The 24,207-nt window shown below is 40.6% G+C and overlaps 1 protein-coding gene across 1 annotated transcript in view; it reads right to left on the bottom strand.

Moving 5' to 3' along the window:
* Positions 1-24,207, bottom strand: part of LOC142095347 (heparan-alpha-glucosaminide N-acetyltransferase-like) — a 589,712-nt gene that overhangs the window by 294,747 nt on the left and 270,758 nt on the right. Inside the window, exons 10-12 of the mRNA XM_075178300.1 lie at positions 20,012-20,088; positions 18,432-18,462; positions 8,641-8,801 (exon numbers count right to left, since the gene is read on the bottom strand). Coding sequence (XP_075034401.1) covers positions 8,641-8,801; positions 18,432-18,462; positions 20,012-20,088 — 269 coding nt within the window. The remainder of the gene's footprint in view (positions 1-8,640; positions 8,802-18,431; positions 18,463-20,011; positions 20,089-24,207) is intronic.

Raw genomic sequence — 24,207 nt, 5'->3', positions numbered from 1 at the left:
TATAAGGGCAGTCGTGCCCTTATATTAAGGTTGACTCTAATAAATCACATTTCAGCATGTTAATTTTGTGAGAGGGGTCGTGGTGTTTGAGGTGCTACATTTTAAAAAGTATTAAGCTGAAATTTTGCATGCCAATGGAGAACCATCTATGAGTGCTGCATGCCAAATTTCAGAAAAATAATAAACAATTCCACATCAGGAATAATCTAAAGTTGAAAATCTCATTTTTTTGGTCTTTTTCCTCCATGCTGGACATAGAGCAATGCCAATGCCACTGCCACTCTGGTAAATTCCTAAACTTCAAGGTGCAACACTGTTTCACTTTGGTAAATGTACGCATAGTATGCTACAAACATATATACAGTGCCTCACTGATGCTGGCACATACATAATGCACCCATTACATTCAGATCATACTGCACCCCACTGCTGCCTGTCAGAACATACATACATACTGCATCTTACTACTGCCAGGACATACATACTGTACCACTCAGTGTGGCACATTAGATATGGTTGTGGGCATACAGGGTAGTGTTACAGAGGTTTTATTTTGGATGAAGACAATATATTAATATGAAAATATTTACATTGTTTTATCTTATTTTAGTATATCATTTAGATTTGATGTGGTTTTATTATGTCAATTGGATCCTTGTGTGTGAGCTGATGAGAGTGATATGAACAGGAATGAAGGAGTTAATTCAAAGAACAGATGTTTCTAATCAGAGATGGTGCACAAAGACTTGCAAGAATTTCTCCAAAATCTCCATTGAATCCAGGGGAGCAAAAAGGACCAAGACACGCCTATATGCCATCTCAGCCAATTGTAATATGACATTTGTGAATTGTAAAATAACCTACTTTTGGTTACTGATAAAAACTGTCTGGTCTGTGAACGGACAGAGATTTCAGACTGAAATAGCATGTGAGAGAAAAGCTCAGACATATGGGATGGCACATGACAAGAAAGATGGTGGGCATATTGGATGGCATGTGTGAGAAATGTTGGTTGACATATTGGGTGACGTGTGACAAAATCTGGTGTGCAGGGCTGACATGTAAAGAAAAGCTGGTGCGAAAATGGTGACAAGTGAAAATAAAGATGGTGTGCAGGGAGGTTACATATGAAATAAATGATGATGAGAATGGGGTTTAATGTGAGAGAAAGACTGGTATGCAGGAAGAGACGTGGAAAAAAAGCTGTGCACTTGGCGGTTGCATGTGTGTATGCAATCACAATGTTGGTGAACAGTCGGGTATGTGTGAGAAGAAGACATACACTGGAACTGGAGGGTATTAGGTTTGGAGAAAATCTGAGGAAAAAATACTTTACCGAAACGGTAGTGGATAGGCGGGATAGGCATCCAACAGAGGTAGTAGAGGTTAATATAATAGAGCAATTTAAAAACACTAGCTTAGTAGGGATTAAAAAAATAGTGAAATCTAGATGAGCCAAGTTGTTCTTATCTTCCGTAAACTTTTGGTGTTCATGTTTCTGAATTCGATATCATAAATATTTTAACTTTACAAAAAGCTATGAAATTCCATAGACAAAAAACCTTATGGTTTAACATGTCCGATTAAGGCTTCCTACACTTACTATCTTTTGTGCTACATAGCTACTCAGAAAAACAGCAAAAAAATCCTGCACTGAGCTATTGAAAAGAGCCGTAGGTAAATATAAGCAGCTGAATAAGATATAGGGTAGATGCCAAACCCTAGATAAAAACCATAGGAAAAAAGATAAGCCTTACAGCGCTAAAAAATGGGTGCATATACTACTGGCTCTGCAGATCCAATGAATGATGTAAAATGGTATATATCCGATAATTTAATAAACATCAAATGACAACGTTAGTAAAAGTAAAAAAGGTATTCTCTGAAACACATTCACAAGAGTAAATATAGTCTCAAAGATAATATTTAACCAATTTTAAAAAAAGTTAATGTATTTCGTACAAGCGTAGCAAGTAATAAAAATAATCAGGTTAAATTAATGTATCCTCTCAAAGTGTAACGGAAGGTAAAAAAATGTCAGAGCAATAAATCCAAATTTATTCTCAGTATTTGAATAAAATGCTATATGTTATGGCTGGAGTATGCAATGGGAAAATGATTTTTTTTAAATTGGTTAAATATTATCTTTGAGACTATATTTACTCTTGTGAATGTGTTTATCAGAAAATACCTTTTTTACTTTTCATTTTTGTTTTATTATTGATAGGAGACCGGTCTCTTGATTATTAGTTGTTTTATATGTATTTGATTTACCAACGTTGTCAATTGATGTTTATTAAATTATCGGATATACCATTCCCAGTTTTACATCATTCATTGGAGCCAGTACTATATACACTCATTTTTTAGCGCTGTAAGGCTTATTATTTTTCCCACATAGCTACTCAGACCTTCATAGACTGTGTGTTTGTATTCCAGTGAACAGACAAATCTGTGAATTAGTAACTCCACCATTTTGTGAGTGACAGCAATCTCACTCCATGTTAATGCTGAATCTGCAGCTAACCACAGGATGTGATGGCATTCCAAGTCTGTATTGCGCAAGGAACACATCCGTGAAGGCTTCTACCTTAGGTGTCATCATTTCTTTTCACTCTACACTTCCTCCCTTGGTGCTCTCATCTCCTCCTTCGGTCTTCAGTATCACCTTTATGCTGATGACATTCAACTCTATATCTCCTCTCCTGATCTTTCCTCCTTCTCGCTCGGGTATCCGACTGCCTCTCCGCCATCTCCTCCTGGATGTTCGAGCGCTTTCTCAAAATCAGTATCTCTAAAACTGAACTCATTGTCTTTCCTCCGCCCAGACTCCCATCCCACGATGACCTCTCTATTGTCGTCAACAACACCACCATCTCCTCTGTCACCCAACTTCGCTGCCTGGGTGTCACCCTCGACTCCTCTCTCTCTTTTGCCCCCCACATTCATTCCCTTGCCCAAGACTGTCGCTTCCAACTACGCAACATCGCCCGCATCCGTCCTTTTCTCTCTCAGGATGCCACCAAAACTATCATCCACGCACTCATCATCTCCCGCCTTGATTATTGTAACCTCCTCCTTACTGGCCTCCCCCACTCCTGTCTCTCCCCCCTCCGCTATATACTCAATGCGGCCACAAGACTCATCTTCCTCTCACGCCGCTCCTCCTCTGCCTCCCCTCTCTGCCTTGCCTTACACTGGCTCCCCTTCCCATACAGAATCCTTTTCAAACTCCTCACCACCACTTACAAGGCTCTCTCCAACTCTACTGCCCCTTATATCTCTAACCTCCTCTCCATTCACACTCCTGCCTGCTCCCTGCGCTCGGCCAACAAACGCCGCCTCTCTTCCACCGTTATCACCTCTTCCCACTCCAGAATCCAAGACTTTTCTCGTGCAGCCCTCCTTCTCTGGAATCACCTCCCTCGTTCCATCCGTCTCTCTCCTACTCTGTGCTCCTTCAAACGTGCACTCAAAACTCACCTCTTCCTCAAAGCCTAACAACTATCTACTTAACCCCCATCTCCTCCCTTTGCTCGTCCTCCCTTCTCTCCTCTTGCCTCAACTGGCTCCTCTTGTGCCTGGTCTGTTTGCCCTCCCTTAGGATGTAAGCTCATATGAGCAGGGCCCCCTCCCCTCCTTTCTCCATACCTGTTCTCTCGCTCCGTCTTTACTGCATATGACTAGCCGGAGTTTCTGAAGTATTGGTACTTTTTGTTCATTGTTCTGTATGGTTTCACCCTGTATAGTCTACTGTTAGTACTGCGGATACCTTGTGGTGCCTAACAAATAAATGATAGTAATAATAATAATTGGCAATGCAGCCATCGTCTTTGGATGTATATTACACCCTACACTTATAGTTAAATATGTAAAGAAATGGAAAAAGGCAGTTTCTATAGGCTCCCCTCCACTTGTTGAAAAAAACAAAAAATTCAGCTGTTATAGACTGTACAATATTAATTAAAATGGACAAAGCCAGTTTGGTTTCTAGCTCTCTAGGCCCCCCTCCACTTGTCGAAAATACAAAAAAATTCAGCCGTTATAGACTGTACAATATTAAGAGAAATGGACATAGTCAGTTTGGGGTCACTCTGTCTATGACACCCTACCCTTAAGGAGAAATTGCCCAAAGAGCAGCCTTTCAAGACGGTACATGATATGGAAATGCCACAAGTCCCTTTCCTCTTTGGGGGTAGATTGCACCCTACACTTACATAGAAAGTTTTAAAAAGATGTTATCGTCATCATCTTCAGCTTCATCCTCACCCTCATCAGTGTGTACGTCATCATCACAGACTATCAATTCATCGCCGCTTGAATCCGCCATTAGAGAACAGTCAGTGCTTGGATGTCTTGGATGGTGAAGGCCTTCCTCGTGGAAGATGTAGTTCATTTTTATAAACATCATTTTCTCCACATTTTTGGGAAGTAACCTTCTACGGCGATCACTGACTAAGGTCCCTGCTGTGTTGAACACTTGTTCAGAGTACACACTGGAGGGTGGGCAGCTTAAATATTGCAAAGCAATTTTGTACATGGGTTTCCAAATGGCCTGCTTTTCTTCCCAGTAAGGAAAGGGACTGTCTGACATTTCCATATCAACTACCTCTTGAAAGTAATTCTCCACCATCCTTTGCATATTTATACTCATATTGGATGGAGTTATGGGCAAAGTGACACATTTTTTTGAAAAATCCTTCAAACCAGCCCAGATGTTAAATTGTTCTGGTCTGCCCCCTGCATCTTCCCTGCTTCTTTTTGGGAAATTTTATTTTTTATGAGCAGCAGCAGCTTGAGAAAGTGAAGGAGGACACGTCGTCAAGCCGAGGTCCAGTTCAGCGGACAACTTGCTGAGCAATAGCTTCTTGCAAAAGTACACATCTCGCTCATTTACAAGTAAAGACTCAATGTAGGTCTTAAACCTTGGATCAAGCACAGTGGCTAAAAAGTACTGATCCGAGTTCAAGATCTTAATAACTCGAGGATCATTGTGAAGCGAATTAAGTACTTGATCGACAAGGCCAACATACTTTGCTGAATTGCTTGCTTTCAGCTCCTCCTTTTTTTTCTCAAGCTGCTTTTCCAATAGTCTAATTAAAGAAATGACTTGGCTCAAACTAGCACTCACCTCACACGTCACAATTTTAAATGGTTTCAGCACCTTGCACAGCACTGAAAGGATTGCCCACTGTGCAAGAGTGAAATACATCCCCCCCACTTTCCCAATGTCATGGCTTGTGCAATATGCTTGGATGGCTTTGCGCTGTTCCTCCATCCTCTGAAGCATGTACAGGGTGGAATTCCACCTAGTTACCACCTCTTGCTTAAGTTGGTGGCAGGGCAAGTTAAACTGCTCTTGGAGCTGCTGTAATCTCCTACATGCTGTGGCTGAATGCCTGAAATGGCCTGAAATTTTACGGGCCACCGAAAGCATCTCCTGCACCTCACGGTTATTTCGTAGGAAGCTCTGCACCACCAAGTTGATGGTGTGAGCAAAACAGGTAATGTGTCGGAAATCACCCAGCTGTAATGCTCGCACTATATTGTTGGTGTTATCAGAAATGACATACCCTGGGGAGAGTTCAAGTGGTATAAGCCATGTATCAATCACATCTCTCAGTTTGCGTAACAAATTGTCAGCTGTATGCCTGTTAGTGAAGCCGGTGATACAAAGAGTGGCCTGCCTGTGACAAATGTTATGTAGTGGTGTACATGCTGCTGCTGTTCCTGCTGGTGAAGGTGAATGACCAACCCAGTTTTGATAATTCTTGGATTCTTGCAAAGCGAAAAAAAGTATATCCTGAGGAGAGCTATGTTGCAATGACTTCCCTTAATTTTTGTAACAGATTGTCAGCTATATGCCTCTTAGTGAAGCCAGTGATACACAAAGTAGCCTGCCTCTGAAAAATGAGACGTACTTGGGTACATGCTGCTGCTGTTCCTGCTGGTGAAGGCAAATCACCACAGTGGGTTGTCGTAGTCATATAATCTTTGGTTTGCCCACTTCCACTTGTCCACATATCTGTGGTTAAGTGGACATTGGGCAGAATGGCATTTTTCAGCGCAATCTCTACATTTTAACACACTTTTTGGTATAGTTGTGGAATTGCTTTACGGGAGAAATGGTGTCGCGATGGAATTCTGTAACGCGGACACAAAACCTCAATTAACTGTGAAAAATCAGCTGCGTTTATTGTGGAGATTGGACGCAGATCTAAAACTAACATTGCAGCCATGTGATTCTCTTGGCGACTGGGTGACTGCAGTCATATTTGCTTCCCCTAGCAAATGATTGTTTCACAGTTAATTGATGAAATGTAGGACTGCTCATTTTCTTGACCTGCCTCTGGGCTGACGATTCACCCCCAGCAGCAGCAACAGCAGCAGCAGAAGTGGAACCAAGCCCGCCCATCTCTACTTAAAACATAGATAGCAACTACACAGGGAACAGCCACAGTCACATGTATTTCAGGATGAGATTGGATATTGTTGTAATCTCATCATATTTGGTATTCAAATGTGCGGGAAATTATGATTGGTTCATTGAAGGGAAAGTTATGTCTCTGGGAGATATCTGAGTAAAGCGAAGACCGGTCAAAACTTAGGAATAGTTTGAGCAAACCTTAGGTGACACCCAGGGGACATTTCCACCCCCACATTAGCATTCACACTGCCCTTGTGAATGCCGTCCCATTTGAGTTTGCTTAAAAATCTGTGTTCTGGAGGGACAAAGTGTCAGCTTCTTTGGGATCAATCTAATTGAAGGACTGTCCATCTTTTCTGGCCGTCCCAGGCATCCAGATTATTATTTGTAAGTAATGCTCTGTACTTTCATCCAATTTGTTTTTATAGCTGCAATTTCTTATTTGTATGTCAAATCTTTATCTAATTGTTTTTATTATCTTTTGTATATTAAATCTAAAATTTAATAGTTCTGTGCTTATTGCTCTAAACGAATCCATTGCCTGTTTAGAAGAGACGGATTGCTTGGCTGGATTAAGGCTTTAGATACAAGAGTGAGAAGAGTTAACTATTTAGCTACCGGTGCACAGAGTGTGCGCAATTGGGTGATTAAGTCATAGGCTTGCTACGGGTCTTATTCGTAGCTGGTGGCAGTTGTCAAGAGGTGTGATGCCTGCGTTTGTGTTGGGACGGGACCAGCGAAATCTGTAGCCTTAGAGAAAGAGGTGAGTGTTAGATTTGGGTCTGGAATCCTGTGTTCCCTTACAGTAAGCTTCCAAGTCACAAGTGCGCAGAGTGAGGTTCGTGACTGAAAAAGGGGTTCAGGAGCGGTTTCCTGAAAGAATAGAGGTGATATATTGTATGACTGTTAGAATATAAGATAAGATATCTAATCAGGGAGTAGCTAGAGGGGCTTATCCCTGACACCCCCTAATATGATTATGTTCCTAAATGCAACCAAACTGGCCTGCCAGATGATGTACAATGGTTCTTGTAGCAAGAGGCATAACATTCCATTGCCTGCCCCATAGCAAAATGTTAGGGGGTGCAAGTGATGCTTACCATCCTCTAGAAAACCCCCCTGCTATGAACGTATTAGCATGCCTGTGGAATGGCACATTCACAGCGAAGCCCTGTTTGGGCCTTTGGTAGATGCTCAGAAGAGGAGAATGTGGGCGCATCGGCAGTAGATGAACCAACAATGCCAGGCCACTCCTATCTTTGGACCCCATAGCAACTCTACCCTGCGGAAATGGCTGTAATTTCACCCTTGCCTGTAGTTATGATCAGTCAATAACAATATTGTTTAACCTAACACTAAAAATAGTTCCTCTTGATCAACATTTAGAATTTACAAATATGTGAATATGACTTTGGCTAGAGTCAGATTTTCCAGATGCTGTTAGGTGGAGGTACAGATAATTCACCACTATATTGCTGAACTGAGACAGTTAGTTGTCCTTTTTAAGTTTGGTGAGCTACAGGATGATATAACTGATTGAAAAGACCAATAGCACTGGAATGAGAGAGAAGCTAAGAAATTGACATATTTACTGGATGGACGATTGTGGCCAGCCCTACAGAGAGGGAGGCTGCGATCCAGGTACCCAAACTTACAGAAGATTGGTTCAATTGTGGCAGTCACTATAAAGAAGGCTTGAAACTGCCATACACATGGGAAATTCTGCATGCATTGTAATAGACTAATTCACTTTGCTTAATCTTGCAGTTTGTAACATAACATGAGAGCTTTTGCATTCTGGGTTAATATGACCCGTTTACCAAAACACATAAATGACTGCTGTAATGGGCATCATTAAATAAAGTTATCAGGGCCACTAACAGCATTAGATTTTGAGGAAATAATTTTTTCATCACTCGAACACACATGTAACAATAAAAAGTCCAAGCTCCGTAATACAATCACGAGCTATGCTTAGATAAATACACAATTAAAATAAAATTATCCAAAACATTTCTAAAAACAAGGAAAAAAAGCACCATAATGTCCCTTGATTTGTCATTGCATGCATGTTTTTGTTTTTGTGGAGATATATTTTCTTTAAATATTTTACAGTAGGAAAGTGTGCAGTACTCTTGAATGTCTATCATGGGAATTGAGTAATCATTTGAGAACTGTAATAACACAATCAGCCTTACAGCAAACATACTTACATGGACCGTCAGCTGGTCCATAATTGAGGAAGAAAACTCCGATGGCCATAAGAATGCATGTCCTCCATATCAGCTTACGTAGGAGCTGGGAACGATGGATTCCCCTCTTCAGCATGGAGCTGAAAGCTAAAGCTACTGATGTGCCAATGATGAAGACAAACCTGAAGAAAATATATAATTATGCATACACATCTGCAGATTATTTTAACTATATGGTTCTCAAGTAGACAACTTAGTAAAATAAAATATATTCAAAATTAAGGGGTCTATTTACCATTGGTGAGCAGTGGGCGCAAACACTTAAATTTGGTTTTACTAGCTTGCAGACTCGTCTCATTAAGCTTTCCCTTGCCTCACCCACCATGACTATCAAGATAATATCTTTAAATGTTAATGGCCTGAATGCCCCACAGAAACGCACCATGGCGCTTCAAGAATTTAAACGCCTTAAGACTCACATAGTCCTTCTGCAAGAAACACATTTCACGCACTCGCACCCAAGCCTTACAAATAGAACCTTCCCACATGCATTCTATTCCTCCTCTCCTCGCAAAACTAGTGGCACTACTATCCTAGTCCATCAGTCAGTTCCATTAACTGTACATTCCACAATAACAGACGACCAAGGCAGATATACAATACTGATTGGCTCTATTTCCCAAACGCCCATAACCATAGCGACTCTCTATGCTCCTAATGTGGGACAGTGATCCTTCTTTTCGGATTTCTTCGCTAAACTTTTTCAATCAGCTAAGGGACACGTCATTCTAGGTGGGGACTTTAATGTCACGTTGGATTCCAAGCTAGACCGTTCTCCGCCGTCTCCCTCCTCTTTGCGGACCTCTAGAGACTCTCGTCATCTTTGCTCCCTAATCAAGCTGTATGATCTCTATGACTCTTGGCGAGTCTTGAACTCTTCTGCTCGTGCTTACACACACTTTTCCGTTCCTCACAACGTCCATACATGCATTGACATGATTTTCACAGATAAATCCTCCACTTCTTTCCTACGCTCTGCGGATATAATCCCAGTTTCTCTTAATGTGGATATCCTTCCCGCAGTCCGCCCTCATCGGTCTTGGTGCATGCACGACACCCTTGTCTCCAAACCGGAAAACTTACAGAAAGTGTCGCAGGCAATCGAGGAATTCAAGATCTTCAACTCCTCCCCAGATATCTCGTATTCTGTTTTATGGGAGCCTCATAAAGCAACCATCCGAGGCCTTTTAATTAGCATGTCGTCAGCCCAGAAAAAAATCCATTTAGCTCGGATTCAAGATCTCGAATCGGAGCTTGATTCCCTTACCAAGAAGCATCAACGGTACCTAAAACGCAAAACCTATCTCAAAATTCTGGCTGTAAAAGCTCAGTTACAGCAACTTTTATCTAATAAAGTGGCCAGCACGCTGAAATGGCTCCGTCAAAAATTCTAAGACAAAGGAAACAAAGCTGACACCTTTTTAGCTCGTAGTTTACGCGCCAAACGGACCCGCAACAGAATTATTCATATCCAAGATGCCTCCTCCTGTAAGCAATTTGACCCACAGAAAATAGCAAACCAGTTCCAGGAATTTTACGCTAAATTGTACGATCTTCAATCTGACATGCCCCCACCTAGAGACCTCAGACTTCGAATTAAAACATTCTTAAATACTTGTCGTCTACCCGCGCTTAGCGAGTCGCAATTGTCCTCACTTAGTCAAGATATATCTGCTGAGGAATTGAAACATACGATTAAATCTTTGAGAATGTCACCCGCCGGGGTATCGGGCAGCTCACCCGACCCCCGGCAAACTTACCTGCCTCCGGCGGTCCGCTCCGTCCCGGGTGCCGCCATCTGGGATTCGGGTCTGCGCATGCGCAGACTCGCAAATTATGAAATCTATGCCTGTCCTCCTATTGGCCAGGCAATCCTGGCGCCAAATAGAAAAGGCACTTCCTCCAAACCCTCAGTGCCTGTTCCTCAGTTACCTTTTGGGTACCTTAGACTTGGCTACTCTGCTTCTATACTCGTCTGCAAAGCTGACACTCTGTTCAGGTACCAACCAACTATTCTACTAGTCTGCAAAGCTGACACTCTACTCACGTACCTGCTACTCGTCTGCAAAGCTGTCACTCCGTTCAGGTACCAACCATCTATTCTACTAGTCTGCAAAGCTGACACTCTACTCACGTACCTGCTACTATACTCGTCTGCAAAGCTGACACTCCGTTCAGGTACCAACCATCTATTCTACTAGTCTGCAAAGCTGACACTCTACTCACGTACCTGCTACTCGTCTGCAAAGCTGACACTCCGTTCAGGTACCAACCATATATTCTACTAGTCTGCAAAGCTGACACTCTACTCACGTACCTGCTACTATACTCGTCTGCAAGCTGAAACTCCGTTCAGGTACCAACCATCTATTCCACTAGTCTGCAAAGCTGACACTCTACTCTCGTACCTGCTACTACTCGTCTGCAAGGCTGACATTCTATTCTAATACCTGCTATTCTACCTGCTGGGTTCCAAACTTCCCAAGAAGGCCTCGCGCAGTACTCTAGCAGGGGCCGCGACCTGCGAGCAAGACGCAGCTAAGACCATACTGCCTTGCGACAGTTCCTGGCGAACACCGTCTGCTCGTTAGACTCCGCGCCCTGTTGGTGTAGCGCTAAACTGAGCAGACCCTAGGATACGCATTGTAAAGACCTGCTATCGCTTGAGACCGTGACAGAGAAATACCTCCGCACCGGGCCCGGACGGCCTCACGACCATATATTACAAAAAGTTGCTTCCTGTCCTCTCACTCATGCTTCTAGACCTTTTCAACTCTGTCCTCAAGGGTCGAAAGTTTGACAGCACCACCACCAGAGCTAACATAGTGGTGATTCTGAAGGAGGGAAAGGATCCTAGTCTTTGTGCAAGTTATCGCCCAATATCATTACTAAACACAGACCTAAAACTCTTCGCTAAGATTTTAGCAAATCGCTTGGCCGGTGTGATCCCCTCCTTGGTCCACTCCGACTAGGTGGGGTTCATCCCCAATCGGCAAGATGCCGATAATACAAGGAAAGTCATCAGCTTGATTTATGCTTCGAATAAGCTTAAAACTCTGGCTCTAGTGCTCGCGTTGGACGCTGAAAAAGCCTTTGACAGGGTGTCATGGCCCTTCATGCGCGAGGTTCTCAAAGCATCAAACATACAAGGTCCATTTCTCAATGGAATCGCCTCTCTTTATTTCAACCCTTCAGCAACGGTCTTGGCTAATGGATGTTTTTCAGCGGCTCTCTCAATTCGGAATGGCACCAGACAGGGTTGCCCTCTCTCTCCCCTCCTTTTTGCCCTAATGATGGAACTTTTGCTCCAGAATTCGTCTCAACCCTAATATCTCTGGTATAACCACAGGCGTTAGATCGGCCAAACTAGCCTTGTACGCAGATGACGTTCTGCTCACCCTTACAAACCCCCATGTCTCTGTCCTATCTGTTTTTGCAGAAATTAACGAGTATGGTCTCCTTTCAAATTTTAAAATTAACTCTGATAAGACTGAGGCTCTCGCCCTCAATCTCTCTTCGAACACCCAAACTCATTTACAGGACACCTTCAAATTTCATTGGCAGCCACATCACATTAAATACTTAGGTGTCAATCTCACCAAAACATATGATTGTCTATTTGCTGCCAACTTTCCTCCACTAGCAATCACCCTGAAACTTGATCTCAAATCCTGGTCCCCTAAGTATATTTCTTGGATTGGTAGAGTGGCCTCAGTTAAGATGAATATTCTACCAAGGATTCTGTACCTCTTCCAGGCCCTTTCTGTATGAGTCCCTTCACTTTTATTTAAAGATCTTCAGGCTAGCATCTCACAATTTATATGGTCCGGCCGGTGTCCTAGAGTGCGCCTTAAAGTTCTTTTTGCCACGCCCGTAATGGTGGATTGGGGCTACCGTGCCTCCATAAATACTACCTGGCGTCTCGCCTCACCCAAGCCGTTCTTTCTCATTCTCTCCCCCAAACTAGGCTTTGGGTCAACACTGAGGCGGACCTCCTCCAGATGCTATCCCCTAGTATTTAGTTCTGGCTAGATCCTAAGGACCTTCCCCCTCTGCAATCCCTCCCCCCAACAGTTCGCTTTTCTATAGAAATATGGAAATATTGCACCCGCGCTTTTAAACTTTTGTCTAATCACAAGCGGATGTTCCCTCTCTGGCATAACCCCTCATTCCCTCCAGGGGTCAACCCCAAATCTTTCCTCCATTGGACAAAACGGAATATCTTGTTTCTTTCCGATATTGTCCCAATGGGTTTCTTTCCGACCTTTGCTGATCTCCGTGAGCGTCTTCATCTCCCGTCCTCTGTGTTCTATCAATATCTACAAATTTGCCACCTTAATAGACCCTCGCGCTCCTCATAATCCCTCCCCCCTAAAATCCTTTTGTAAAAACAAAACGTCTTCTAAGGGTTTAATATCCACTTTCTATTCACTGCTAATGAGTCACAATTTACCTGACAAGGAGGCTCATGAGCTCCGCTGGGAGGAGGAGATGGCTGAATCTTTGGATCCTGAGGAATGGATGAAGATTCGCAAGGCAGTCACTAAATCCTCTATCTGTACACAGATAAAAGAAAACTTCTACAAACTCTTATTCCGTTGGTATTTAGTCCCATCCAGATTGAAAACAATCTACCCGACAGCCTCTGACCTCTGCTGACGCAATTGTGGCCAGCGCGGCTCCCTGTCCCACATCTGGTGGAGCTGCCCAAAAATTATCCCCTTCTGGAAGGAGGTAGCTGACCTTATTTATAAAATAACTAATCTAAGATCTCCATTCCATCTATCTTACTTACTTACTTTCTCCTCCCTCGGCTACCTCCTGACACCCACAAAATAATGTGGTTGCTCCCAGGCCATATTCTTACCGCAGCCAGATGCTTAATAGCCAAGAAGTGGAAACAATTAGAGAGCCCTTCTGTTTCGGAACTAATTCAAAGTGTTTGGCATATATATATAACCTAGAGCACATGACTAGTGTAGTTAATAATCACCCCTACAAATTTCTATCCACATGGCATAGGTGGCAAGAATACTTCCCTGCTTCAAATTCCTCTTCTTGAAAAATGAAAATACCGATACTTCAGTAAGTGTTTGCGCTGAGTCTCGCTAGGTCCTGTTCCCCCCTCCTCCCTTTCTACTTTTACCCCTACTAACTCACCCTCCCCCCCCCCCCCCCTTACAAGCTGTCCCCTCCCCTCGGTTTTCCCTTTCTCTTATTTCCTCTTCCTCTCTCCATTTTCCCTTCATGGTACTCCGGATATCTCATAACCATAACTCTGTTGATTCCTGTCTACCCGTATGTTGTTTTAATTTTGAGGACCAGTCCGTCTGCGATGGTCCTGAGTTCTTTGCTTCTCCTGTATTATAAATTCTTAATGTTTATACTGTTATGAGTTGTATGATCATAACATATGCTGTACCGCTTCTTTTTGACAAAAATCTGAATAAAAATATATTTAAAAAAAAAAAAAATTGGTTTTGCTGCATGTAGCAATTATGCAAAATATAGTAAAAGGTGTTATTTACCATGCCAGGGCTCATTGGCGAGTCCTGCCAAAAATCACCCCTCCTAAAGAAGCACAAAACCTTTTTCACAGGAAACCTAAGGCTGCCCGTGAAAGGAGGAAGTGACCCTCGGTAGCTATTGCGCATATGCGACTAAGGCGCAGAATAGGAGAAGGTAGGAGGTCTGTGAGAATATTATTTAACCGTCTCCAAAGAATTGCTGTATGAAAACGTGCAAGTATAAACAGGGTGCAAAAAGTAAGTAAACTGAAAAAATTGTAATACAGACCTTCAACCCTCTTAGCATGTAGTATCTTGTCCTCACATGCTGTCATTCTGCCATTTTCAAAGTGAAGCAACTAACTAATAAATAGCCCTTTGAGATTTTTCAACTTCTCTTATCCATTTGCAAATGACAGTTTTTATAGTACACCGAGTAACAGTATAGCATTTGTTTTATAAAAGAAATGTCTTTGCATACAGACTATATAGCATAGTACTGCCCAATCAGAAGGCCTCACAATGGCAGTAGACATTCAGCAAAGGGTTTTAGAGTTGACTTGCACTGATCACATTTACTTGCAGTACATACTGCGTAATTGTGAAAGGCTATACCATACTTACCTACTTTCAGTAGGCGACGTCCGGGAGAGGGGCATGACTAATGGGCCCCCTCTATTAAGCTACACAGTTTAAGAAGACCAAAGGCTACAGCAAGCTGCACTGCATTCAATTGCTCTTTTAAGAGCACCGTAAACAGTTGTAAACATTCATATAACCAATATAGCTACACACCTGACTGCCACAGTCAGGACATCACTAAGAGAGACTCCCACCTACCCTGGCTGGCTTATATGATCTGAGTCACTCTATACTGGGCTTTATGCATTTACCTTAAGCTATATTCTACCTATTGCCCTATTCAGGGCTAAAAATGATATAAACTGTATGAATTCATCTCAGTAACTAACCCCTCAGGGCTGTCAGTTTCTTTTCTCTATATCCGCCACTCCCTCTACACTACCTTCCCAACACCCCACCCTACTCTACTCTCCCCTCCACAGGAAAACCCCCACCAGCTACAAGGACAACACCAACAGAACCTTCAAGGACAACAGGTACAACCTACAAGAAAAATAGGTTCGTTCTACTAGCCAGTTGACACACCCTTCCAGGATACCATTACACCTACGTAAAAGTTTCTAAATCTTAGCAGTGACACAGCTAGTGGTAATCCTTTGTTGTGTAAGGTGAAACAAGATAAAGCCTTATTGCTGGCCAACACACCTGTTTTCTCCAGCAAAAAGGATTTTTGCAGGTAATAAATAAGCCACTTATTAAGGATGGGCAGCTGCTCATGGGCCAGTGCTATGTGCTTGTTGTCCATGCTAAATTTCGAAAGCCAGCAATATTCATGAGAATAATGCACTAGGGACTATCATTATGATATGGGGCATGTCATGCCCAGCAATATCTGTGTATTTTCTGCAGTCAATGCACATTGTCATCTCTCCTTTCCCCCCAATATTGATTTTTTTAATGTTTGTCTACTTTAAAAAAGAAACATACCAAATAATTATTATATTGGAAAGAGGGCCATGATTCTTATGGTTTTTTTTTCTTATTTGAGTAAAATATTTGTGATTAGATTAAAATCAAATGGCCAACATAAGACTGAAAACACAGGCTAATAAAAGCAGAAATAGCTTGTTGGCTTCATGTACAACACATCCATGTCAGAGACAGAACAGTACAAAGTGCATGCCATACCAGAAGATGTTAAATGTCTCTAAATTGCATTGAAGTAAGCAACTTTCTAGATTGGCAGGCCTGTCCCTGTAATGTGTGCCTGGATGTTAATGGGTTGTAAAGTGGGTAATAATTTTCTGACTGACCCATTCAATCAACAGCAATCACATTATTGACTTAATGCTGTTTATTGCACAACTGCAATCACACTGAAAGGACTCATCTATTGTGTCATATTTGGTAGTGATCATTAAGGTAGAAGATGAAAGCTCTGCATTTTTGGCATTCTTCTGATCTAACCTTCATCCTGCTACACCCAAATGACTGGCAGGCTTCCCAGCTACATTTCCAAGCAGATTTCTGGGTTCCCGAGAGAATTGGTAATGACCAAAGGTTGAGCATGTGCTATTATGCAGAGCACAACCACAGACTGACTTCTACTTGCAGATTTCCCTCAGTGGCCATACATATCTACAAGTAATAGAAGTTGCAATGTCTTGTCATGACAATATGAAGGAATAAATAAAACTGACTGCATAGAAGATGGAATTAATATATTTGTTAAACTTGGCAAAAAAGGGGCAGAGTGCTCATACTGGCACTGATAAGGAGGATTGAAACACGTACACAGGCAGCAGGAAGGGGACAGGACGGACAGGGAGGCATGTCGCTCTTTCACACCTGGGGACTAAGAAGGCCAGTAAGAGACTTACTAGGAAAATCAAGTGGGGGAAGTTAAAAACTTGCAGGGACAGGAAGTGAAGGGATAGTATTGAGTGGACTAACACTAACACCAGCCTGTGCGTTTTTATTTCAGAAAATGGGTTTGTTACTTTCTGCTGGATGCCAACAGGTAGGCATATCCTCCCTTATGGCCTTTCCTTTCAGTCAAATGTAGGTTTTAACTGCTACCATGTATACATTTGTGGAAATAATAAATAGGTACAGACCATGGGAGGAATCGGTGTATGTTCCCCCATCATGTTTTTTTTTCTAATATTTACTAGTATAAAAATTAAACATTCATTAAGGAAAGTAAAGCAAACAAATGAGTAACTTTGCACCCTGGCAAAACCATGTTGCATTGAAGGGGAAGGTAAATTTAAAATGTGGGGACAGATTTATAGTTGGAGTAGGGCATGTCCTAGATCAACTTTAAATTTCAGTGTAAAATATAAAGCTATCAATTATTTGTGTGCTACATGCAAAATAATAAACTAATTTGCACCCCTTGCATTGTAACATGGTTTGTCCAGGAACAAATTTACTGATTTTTCTTAATGAATCAGGCAAATTGTGTTTGAAACATGGTCAAGGTTGGGACCAAGGGGCAAAAAATGTTTATCTGGGCCCCCAGCTAATGTTAAATGTAATGTGCATAGTTAATATAAACTAATTGTTTATAAGCCAATTCAGGACCAGGCTATCCATTAGGTAGTGCAGATGGCCACCTAGGGACTTTTGGGTTCTAAGGGGTCCATCTGCCACATGCTTTTTTTTTTTTTAATAAAAAATAACAATTATATTAAAGAAGGGTGTTCTGGAATGAGTATTGCACTTCCAGTCCAGCATCTGAAGAGTTATTGGAAGGACACAGGCTGCAGACGCATCGGCTACAATGAAAGAGCAGCAAGGGCTTCTAGTGCTCAGTCTTACTTGACTGAGAGTATATAGGAACTAAGAAGGGAGGGGCCACCTGTAACTACAACTGTATCTGCTGTGAGTCGCCATCACAGTAACGTGTGGAGTACTTGTGAAGGACCAGGACTGGATCACATATATCACTTAAAACTCAGATGTCATGTAAGTAAATTTAAAAGGGGCACTCCTAGGGCAAAAATAATTGTTAAAAAAACAGGGGGGTAAATTTATCAAGCTGTGGGAAAAAGTGGAGATGTTATGGCAACCAATCAGATTCTAGTTATAATTTATTTAGCACATTCTACAAAATGACACCTAGATTCTGAATGTTTGCTATAGGCAACATCTCCACTTTTTCAAACCCATAGCTTGATAAATTTACCCCAAAGGTGTTTTCATGGGCAATATGGCTTCACCTTATGCATCAACGAATCACCCCCATCAGTGGTAAGATTAGCTGTTCTATATAATATTTTACAGTTTCCCAAGCAGAAAACATTAGAATGGAATTGTGGTTCATACACAATCTGCAAATATAGCTATTATGTATCATATTGTCCCTCAAAAACTTGCAATTGTTTAAGAGGTAAAATGCAGGTTTTTTTCACCTCAACTCATTTCATGAACAAAAATGTGGGTTTAAACAGTTGCAGTTTTTATTAATGTATGTTTTACTTGAATATAATATAAAAACAGAAGTTGTCAAAAGTGCATATATCAACCATATGCAAGTCAAATGCTAAATAGCCCTTCTGAGTCATGTTGCAATCTCATATAGCAATAGTAAAAGCAATCTCTTTCTTTGTGCAGTTTAGCAATAGAAGTTAAATCCCATAGGGCAAATAAACTACTTACCAGGGCATAACCAAATCTGCCACTGTTAGACCTGCAACAAAACAAATGATAGAACTGCTTTCAAACACAGAGGTATGGAAGGGATCTACTGCCAATAATGTCAAAGGATTAAAATTACAGCAAAGAGTACAGGTTGTTCCAATATGATAGGATGCATTGTAATATTTGCATATTTGTAAAACTTTCATTGTGTAAACAAATGATATACATACATACAACAATAAAGCGCTTTTTGATTTGCATCACCACATCAGCAAACAACTTTGTCACCAGGCAACCTACATCTGGCTATACAGCAGTTTCACTCACTACCAGACGGCCACTAACTGGCGTCGGTTGCAATGCACATATGCACAATGCAGTCTTATAGTTGTGACTCTTCCTACAGCCTTGGGGTGAACGACAGGTGACACTCCTACTTTGCCTTTAAAGGAAGTCTCCACAGGTGCTCTGTAACTCCTATTCAGTTCAGACACCCCTTATTAGCTCTGCTGTTCGCTGTGGAAATAAAACACTTCAAAGCATGCAAGTAAAAGAATCACATTTTTACCTTTACTTAGTCACATGTCTCAGACCTGTACATAACGGAACCCAATTGAACTGCTATACCTGTGTTACCTGGTCTGCAGCCTTAAGCTGCAGATTCCCATGGACTTCACCTGTCCCTATGCAGGAGAGGTATGGCAAATAGGCCTCTTTGCCGCAAAAAAAAATAATATATATATATATATATATATATATATATATATATATATATATATAGTACATTTTTTACTTAAAGCTGCAATAACACCTAAAAATATTTTACCAATGTGCCTCAGGTAAGATAGCTGCATGTAGCAGCTCCTGGGTAATAATTCATAACTGGCAAATTAATTTTGTTTGCCACTTTAAACTGATGGTGGACAAGAGCAACCTCTTTATTGCGGCTTGTGAGTGGCCCTCCTGCTAACACCTCCGCCTCCGAATCTTTGGCCAGGGCTGTAAGAAAAATGGAGGAGCCCCAGGAAAAACTGCTGCATGTAGTAGCCCCAGCTGAGGAGAGCATTACATTAGTAAAATCTTTTCGATATGGTGGTAGGGCAGCTTTCACAAGTCTTTGTGAAAATGAAACCTATTAATTCAGTAGAAACTAAAACAATCACTTAAATATAAGGAATTTCATGAACAGCAACATGCAGTTTATGGTTTTGTTTAACTATTTTCTCTAAGGAGGCTTCAGCAGTGCCCCGATCTTAACTGACAGAAGCAGTTTTGTTGTTTAACGGGTGTCAGGGCACTGGAAGGGTTAAACAAATAAATTCCTAATCAAAAAAAATAATGGTCCACAGTGTAGTGAGAAAATACATTTAGCAATCTCCAGCTTATTTCAAGATCAATATGGTCCTGCTGATTTGTTGAAGTGGCTTTTATGAAGTTACAGCACAGTTCATTGTTATATACCCCTACCTACTAAGCAGATGGTGGTCCATATTAATTCCTTTTCTCTTATGGATCAATAAGAAGATTGCTGATTTGCTTAAAAGGTTTTTAGATGCAGGTGCTGCTTTGCTTATTTTTTTATGAGACTTTTTGCTTACCATTCCAAGGAGCATGCTGGAAGAACCAATAACCACCCCCTCCATAGTTGACAAACACCATTAAAGTCAGGGAGAAGCTGTTGAGAAACAAAAGAACATTGACATTTTTTTTTCCAGATAGTTCACTGTAGAAATCAAACATGTATAGAATAATGTACCCCCTATTACATAGAAGCCAAAAAGTAATTCAGTGAGAATATAAAATGATGAGTTGCAGTCCTTTTCGAGGTGACTTCTACTTTCCTTCTTATTTTACACTAGGGAGTTAATTATTTCATCATGGAACACTTGCAAATGAGAAGTGATACTCTCCGAATACAAGCTATATTTTACAGGGGTGAAATCAATACTCTCCTAATATAAAAGATTACAGTACTACTCACCAAATAAAAGCATATATTTACATAATCATAACTTGCATATTTTTCAATACACGCATATTTAGTTACATGCAAAATTTTGGCCACCCCTGTTCAAATTGCATGTTTTACTGAATCTCTAACTGAAAATAAATGAATACATCATGTGCGGGGTGCAAGTCTGAATATGATATATATCTGCTATTTAATGCATAATTACCATCCACATGTGGAATATAACAAATCCAAAAAACAAAACAGTGAATGTGGCACATGCAAAGGTTTGGACACCCTAAAAGGTCAGGTTCTAGTAACATCTCAGTTGACAGAAATCACAGCTTCCAACAGTTTTTGTCATTTCCATACTGACTATATGGGACATTGGCTTCTAGAATGTGTTGATATTCTTCCTTCTACCCAGGCATTTTTTCCTGTGCCTCTGGCTGCCACACAAATCCAAAGCATACAAGATCCCCATGCTTAATGGTTGGAAAAGGTATTAAATTGTACACTTGTTTTTCTTCACAAGTATCTTTTGTAGTTGTGGATATAAAGAAGATTGTTTGTTACACAAGTACACAGCCTTTTGTTCCAAATCTAACAACTCTCTCATGCATATGATTTCTGTGCAAGCAGCATTGTACTGTGGACCGTTACTTTGGAGTTAGTTAAACCTTTCTGCATATGACAGTCCCCATAATTTTTGTTACCAAATTATGTTTATGACTGTGGAATTTAGCTATTTTTTTAAAGCATTTCTCTTTTTTGTAAAAAAACAGATGTTATCTTTATTTTCAAGTGCTCAATAAGCAGCTTATAGGAGACCATGGTTGTTAAAAGTAGGCACAACATCCTGAGAGATTCGAATGGAAAGAGTGATTATTCAACTCTGGAATTATCTTGACCAGGAATTTTCAGATTTTTCCCATGAAAGATAATTTTTTGGGGGGCAATTTACTATAAAAGTCATGTTGGGACAGTGCTGTACCGGTGATGAATCTTTTCTAATGAAGACTCTGGATTCTGGCCCGGAGTCTTTACTGCACATGTGCAACATAGGGTTGTGAATGCTCAGTTGCCGTTAACCAGCGCATGGGAGATCAGCGAGGCTGCCGGAGATGTATCCGAGTATCCCTCTCCTGCGATGTCCTCCCCATAGTATTGAATGGCTAATGTCATCTTCAGCTGGTGTTAGACTTCTTGGTCGAGCTCCGAAAAGCTAAAATTGGCCCCTAGTATTATGGAAACTTAACTGGATTGTGCGGTACTTTGTGCAATGCAGTAGATAGCTCCAATATCTCCTGCTTTTCTTGAATTACCATTTTACTTAAAAATGCCTAAACCATACAGAAAAAGTAGTTTCAACATGACTTAAGGCTTCATAAATAGGTTCCCTCAAGTATTATTTTCAGTCTGTACAATTCAGCAAATACAAATACATATTAATTGTGCATTTGCTTGCAGTAAAACGTGCAATTATTATAAGGCATCCACAAACTTGTATAAGGCCAAGCCACATCACAACGCATTTTGCCAGAAAAGAACTTGATCAGGAGTCAGACTTAGCACAGATCGACAGCAAGTATTAATAGACAAAAAGTCACACTGACCAATCATAGGAGAGTAGGTATGAGTTACTGATTATTTGATTCTATTTGCACATATCTGAAAAAAGTAAAGAAAAGCAATAACTGAATAATTTGTAAATAATATACAACAGACAAGCACTATATAAGATATATTCAGTAGTTAAAAGGAAACAAATAGAGAACTATTCTTAGATTAAATGTAGAAATCAACATATATCCCTATCTCAGTATTAGTGACTTAATGACACTCAGTGGTATATTTACTAAGCTGCGAGTTTGAATAAGTAGAGATGTTGCCTATAGCAACCAATAAGATTCCAACTGTCATTTTGCAGAATGTACTAAATAAATGATAACTATAGGCAACAGCTTCACTTTTTTAAACCCACAGTTTAGTAAATATACCTCTCCAAATATACACTTATTCATCATTGGAATCTATGGATATTAAAAAGCATAGAACCACATTTGAGTTTTAATACTATGAAGGCAGCGGAAAATTTTCCATTATTAAAAAAAATAAGTATATAATCAAATGCGGCTGGATCACGTAGAAATTATTTATTGAAGAAAGGTATTTCAATTAGTGGTGCAGGCGCCAATTTATATAATTGCAAATGTACTGGTTTTTTTATACTGTGTTATATTTCTGTAGTAGAAATGTACTGATTTGTAATATATTGTGCCAGGTTAGAGGAAATCTGTTTTGCTGAAGGCAGGAAGTGCTAAGTAAGTCTTCATCTCAGAAGTGACAAACACATGCTTTAGCATGAATGCCTAGCAAGAGGTTGTTATCCTGTTTTGCTAAAAAGATAGACAAAGTACATAAATAATGCAACCGGCAATTCATTCACAAATTGATGTAAATTTTGTTAAAGCTTATAATTGTGTTAACTCCAAGTGTAGAGAAAAATCACATCCTGATGTTAAATTATCTGTAGTATCAACTAGGATCAGTGGGCTGGGCTACACCCTGCCAACATGTGTCAGAATCTTTATAAAAAGAGCCCTGTTTTATCATGTAATGTATCATTCTATCTGTAAGTTCTGGAAAGATCACTAGTATCACAAACTGGCGTATAACTGTCCTTATTAGGACTATGTTAGCTAATAAAACATCACCGCTTCAAGATCCTGCTTTGACAACTACTTACCTATGCTGTAATTCTTGTGACCTACAGATTAGACCAATATAATCGATTATCCAGCTGTTCTGAGGCTGGCACCCAGCATCCAGTACCGACGCTCTGCCTGCTACTCTGCAACTTTGGCAAGTTTGAAAGGCCAGGGGGAAATACCCACAGCAACCCTGTCCTAAAGGAAGAGGTCAGGTGGAGGCAGTATGAAGCCCCTCCTACTGCATTTAGATGGGTGCAATTTGGGATAAAGAAAGGGGACGGTGATAAGGCAAACCAAGCCAGTCCCCAGCAGCACAGACAGGGTAGCATAGAAGGTCCATCCTGTCACAACAAAAATATGTTTAATAATATACTAACATTTTATATGTTAGTAGGTGTCTAAAGTTATAATATTCCAATATTGATTGACTACAGACAAGAAACCTATTCACTCATGCAATTCAATGCAAAACTTGAACACACTGTAATAATCACAGGTGTGTGATTCCAATGACACACAAAATTAACACACACCAAAACATATGTGGCTGGATCACCTATAAAAAACTTATTGTAATAATATATTTAAAATATTAGCACAGTGTGCCAATTTATATCATTGCAAATGTACTGATTCTTGATACTGTGTATTAGGAATGTACTTATTTTATTATATTGTGTTATATTTCTGTGTATGAATTGCATTCATTTCTGAGGTATATGTCTGAAGCAATGAGCAATTGTTTGAGAAGTCCTTTCTGTAACTTCGAGAGGAAGTCCTCATTAAGGCGAATTAAGTCTATTCAATGTGAGTGACCAACACTTGAATACACAACAGGGAGTCATTACCTGTATCCTGCCTGGATAAAGAGAAAGGAAATATTTGAACATTATAAAAGGCACATGACGTAGGATATCACAAATAATTGTAAATTTTGTTAACTATAATTTGCATTTGAATCCATGTTTGGGGAAATCTATTGCATCCTGATGCTAAATATAACTCAGATTTCTTGGGTCCAGCAAAGAGTTCAGTGGGCAGGCTTACCCCATGCTAGGCTGTCTCCAAAACTGTATAAAACAGCACTGGTTTGTACTGAAATGTATCATTATTGTTCAATCTGATCACT

The sequence above is a fragment of the Mixophyes fleayi genome, chromosome 6, assembly GCF_038048845.1.
Source record: "Mixophyes fleayi isolate aMixFle1 chromosome 6, aMixFle1.hap1, whole genome shotgun sequence".
NCBI classification, from domain to species: Eukaryota; Metazoa; Chordata; class Amphibia; order Anura; family Limnodynastidae; genus Mixophyes; species Mixophyes fleayi.
Note: the sequence above shows the minus strand (reverse complement) of the source record. Positions and strands in the feature narration are given on the sequence as shown.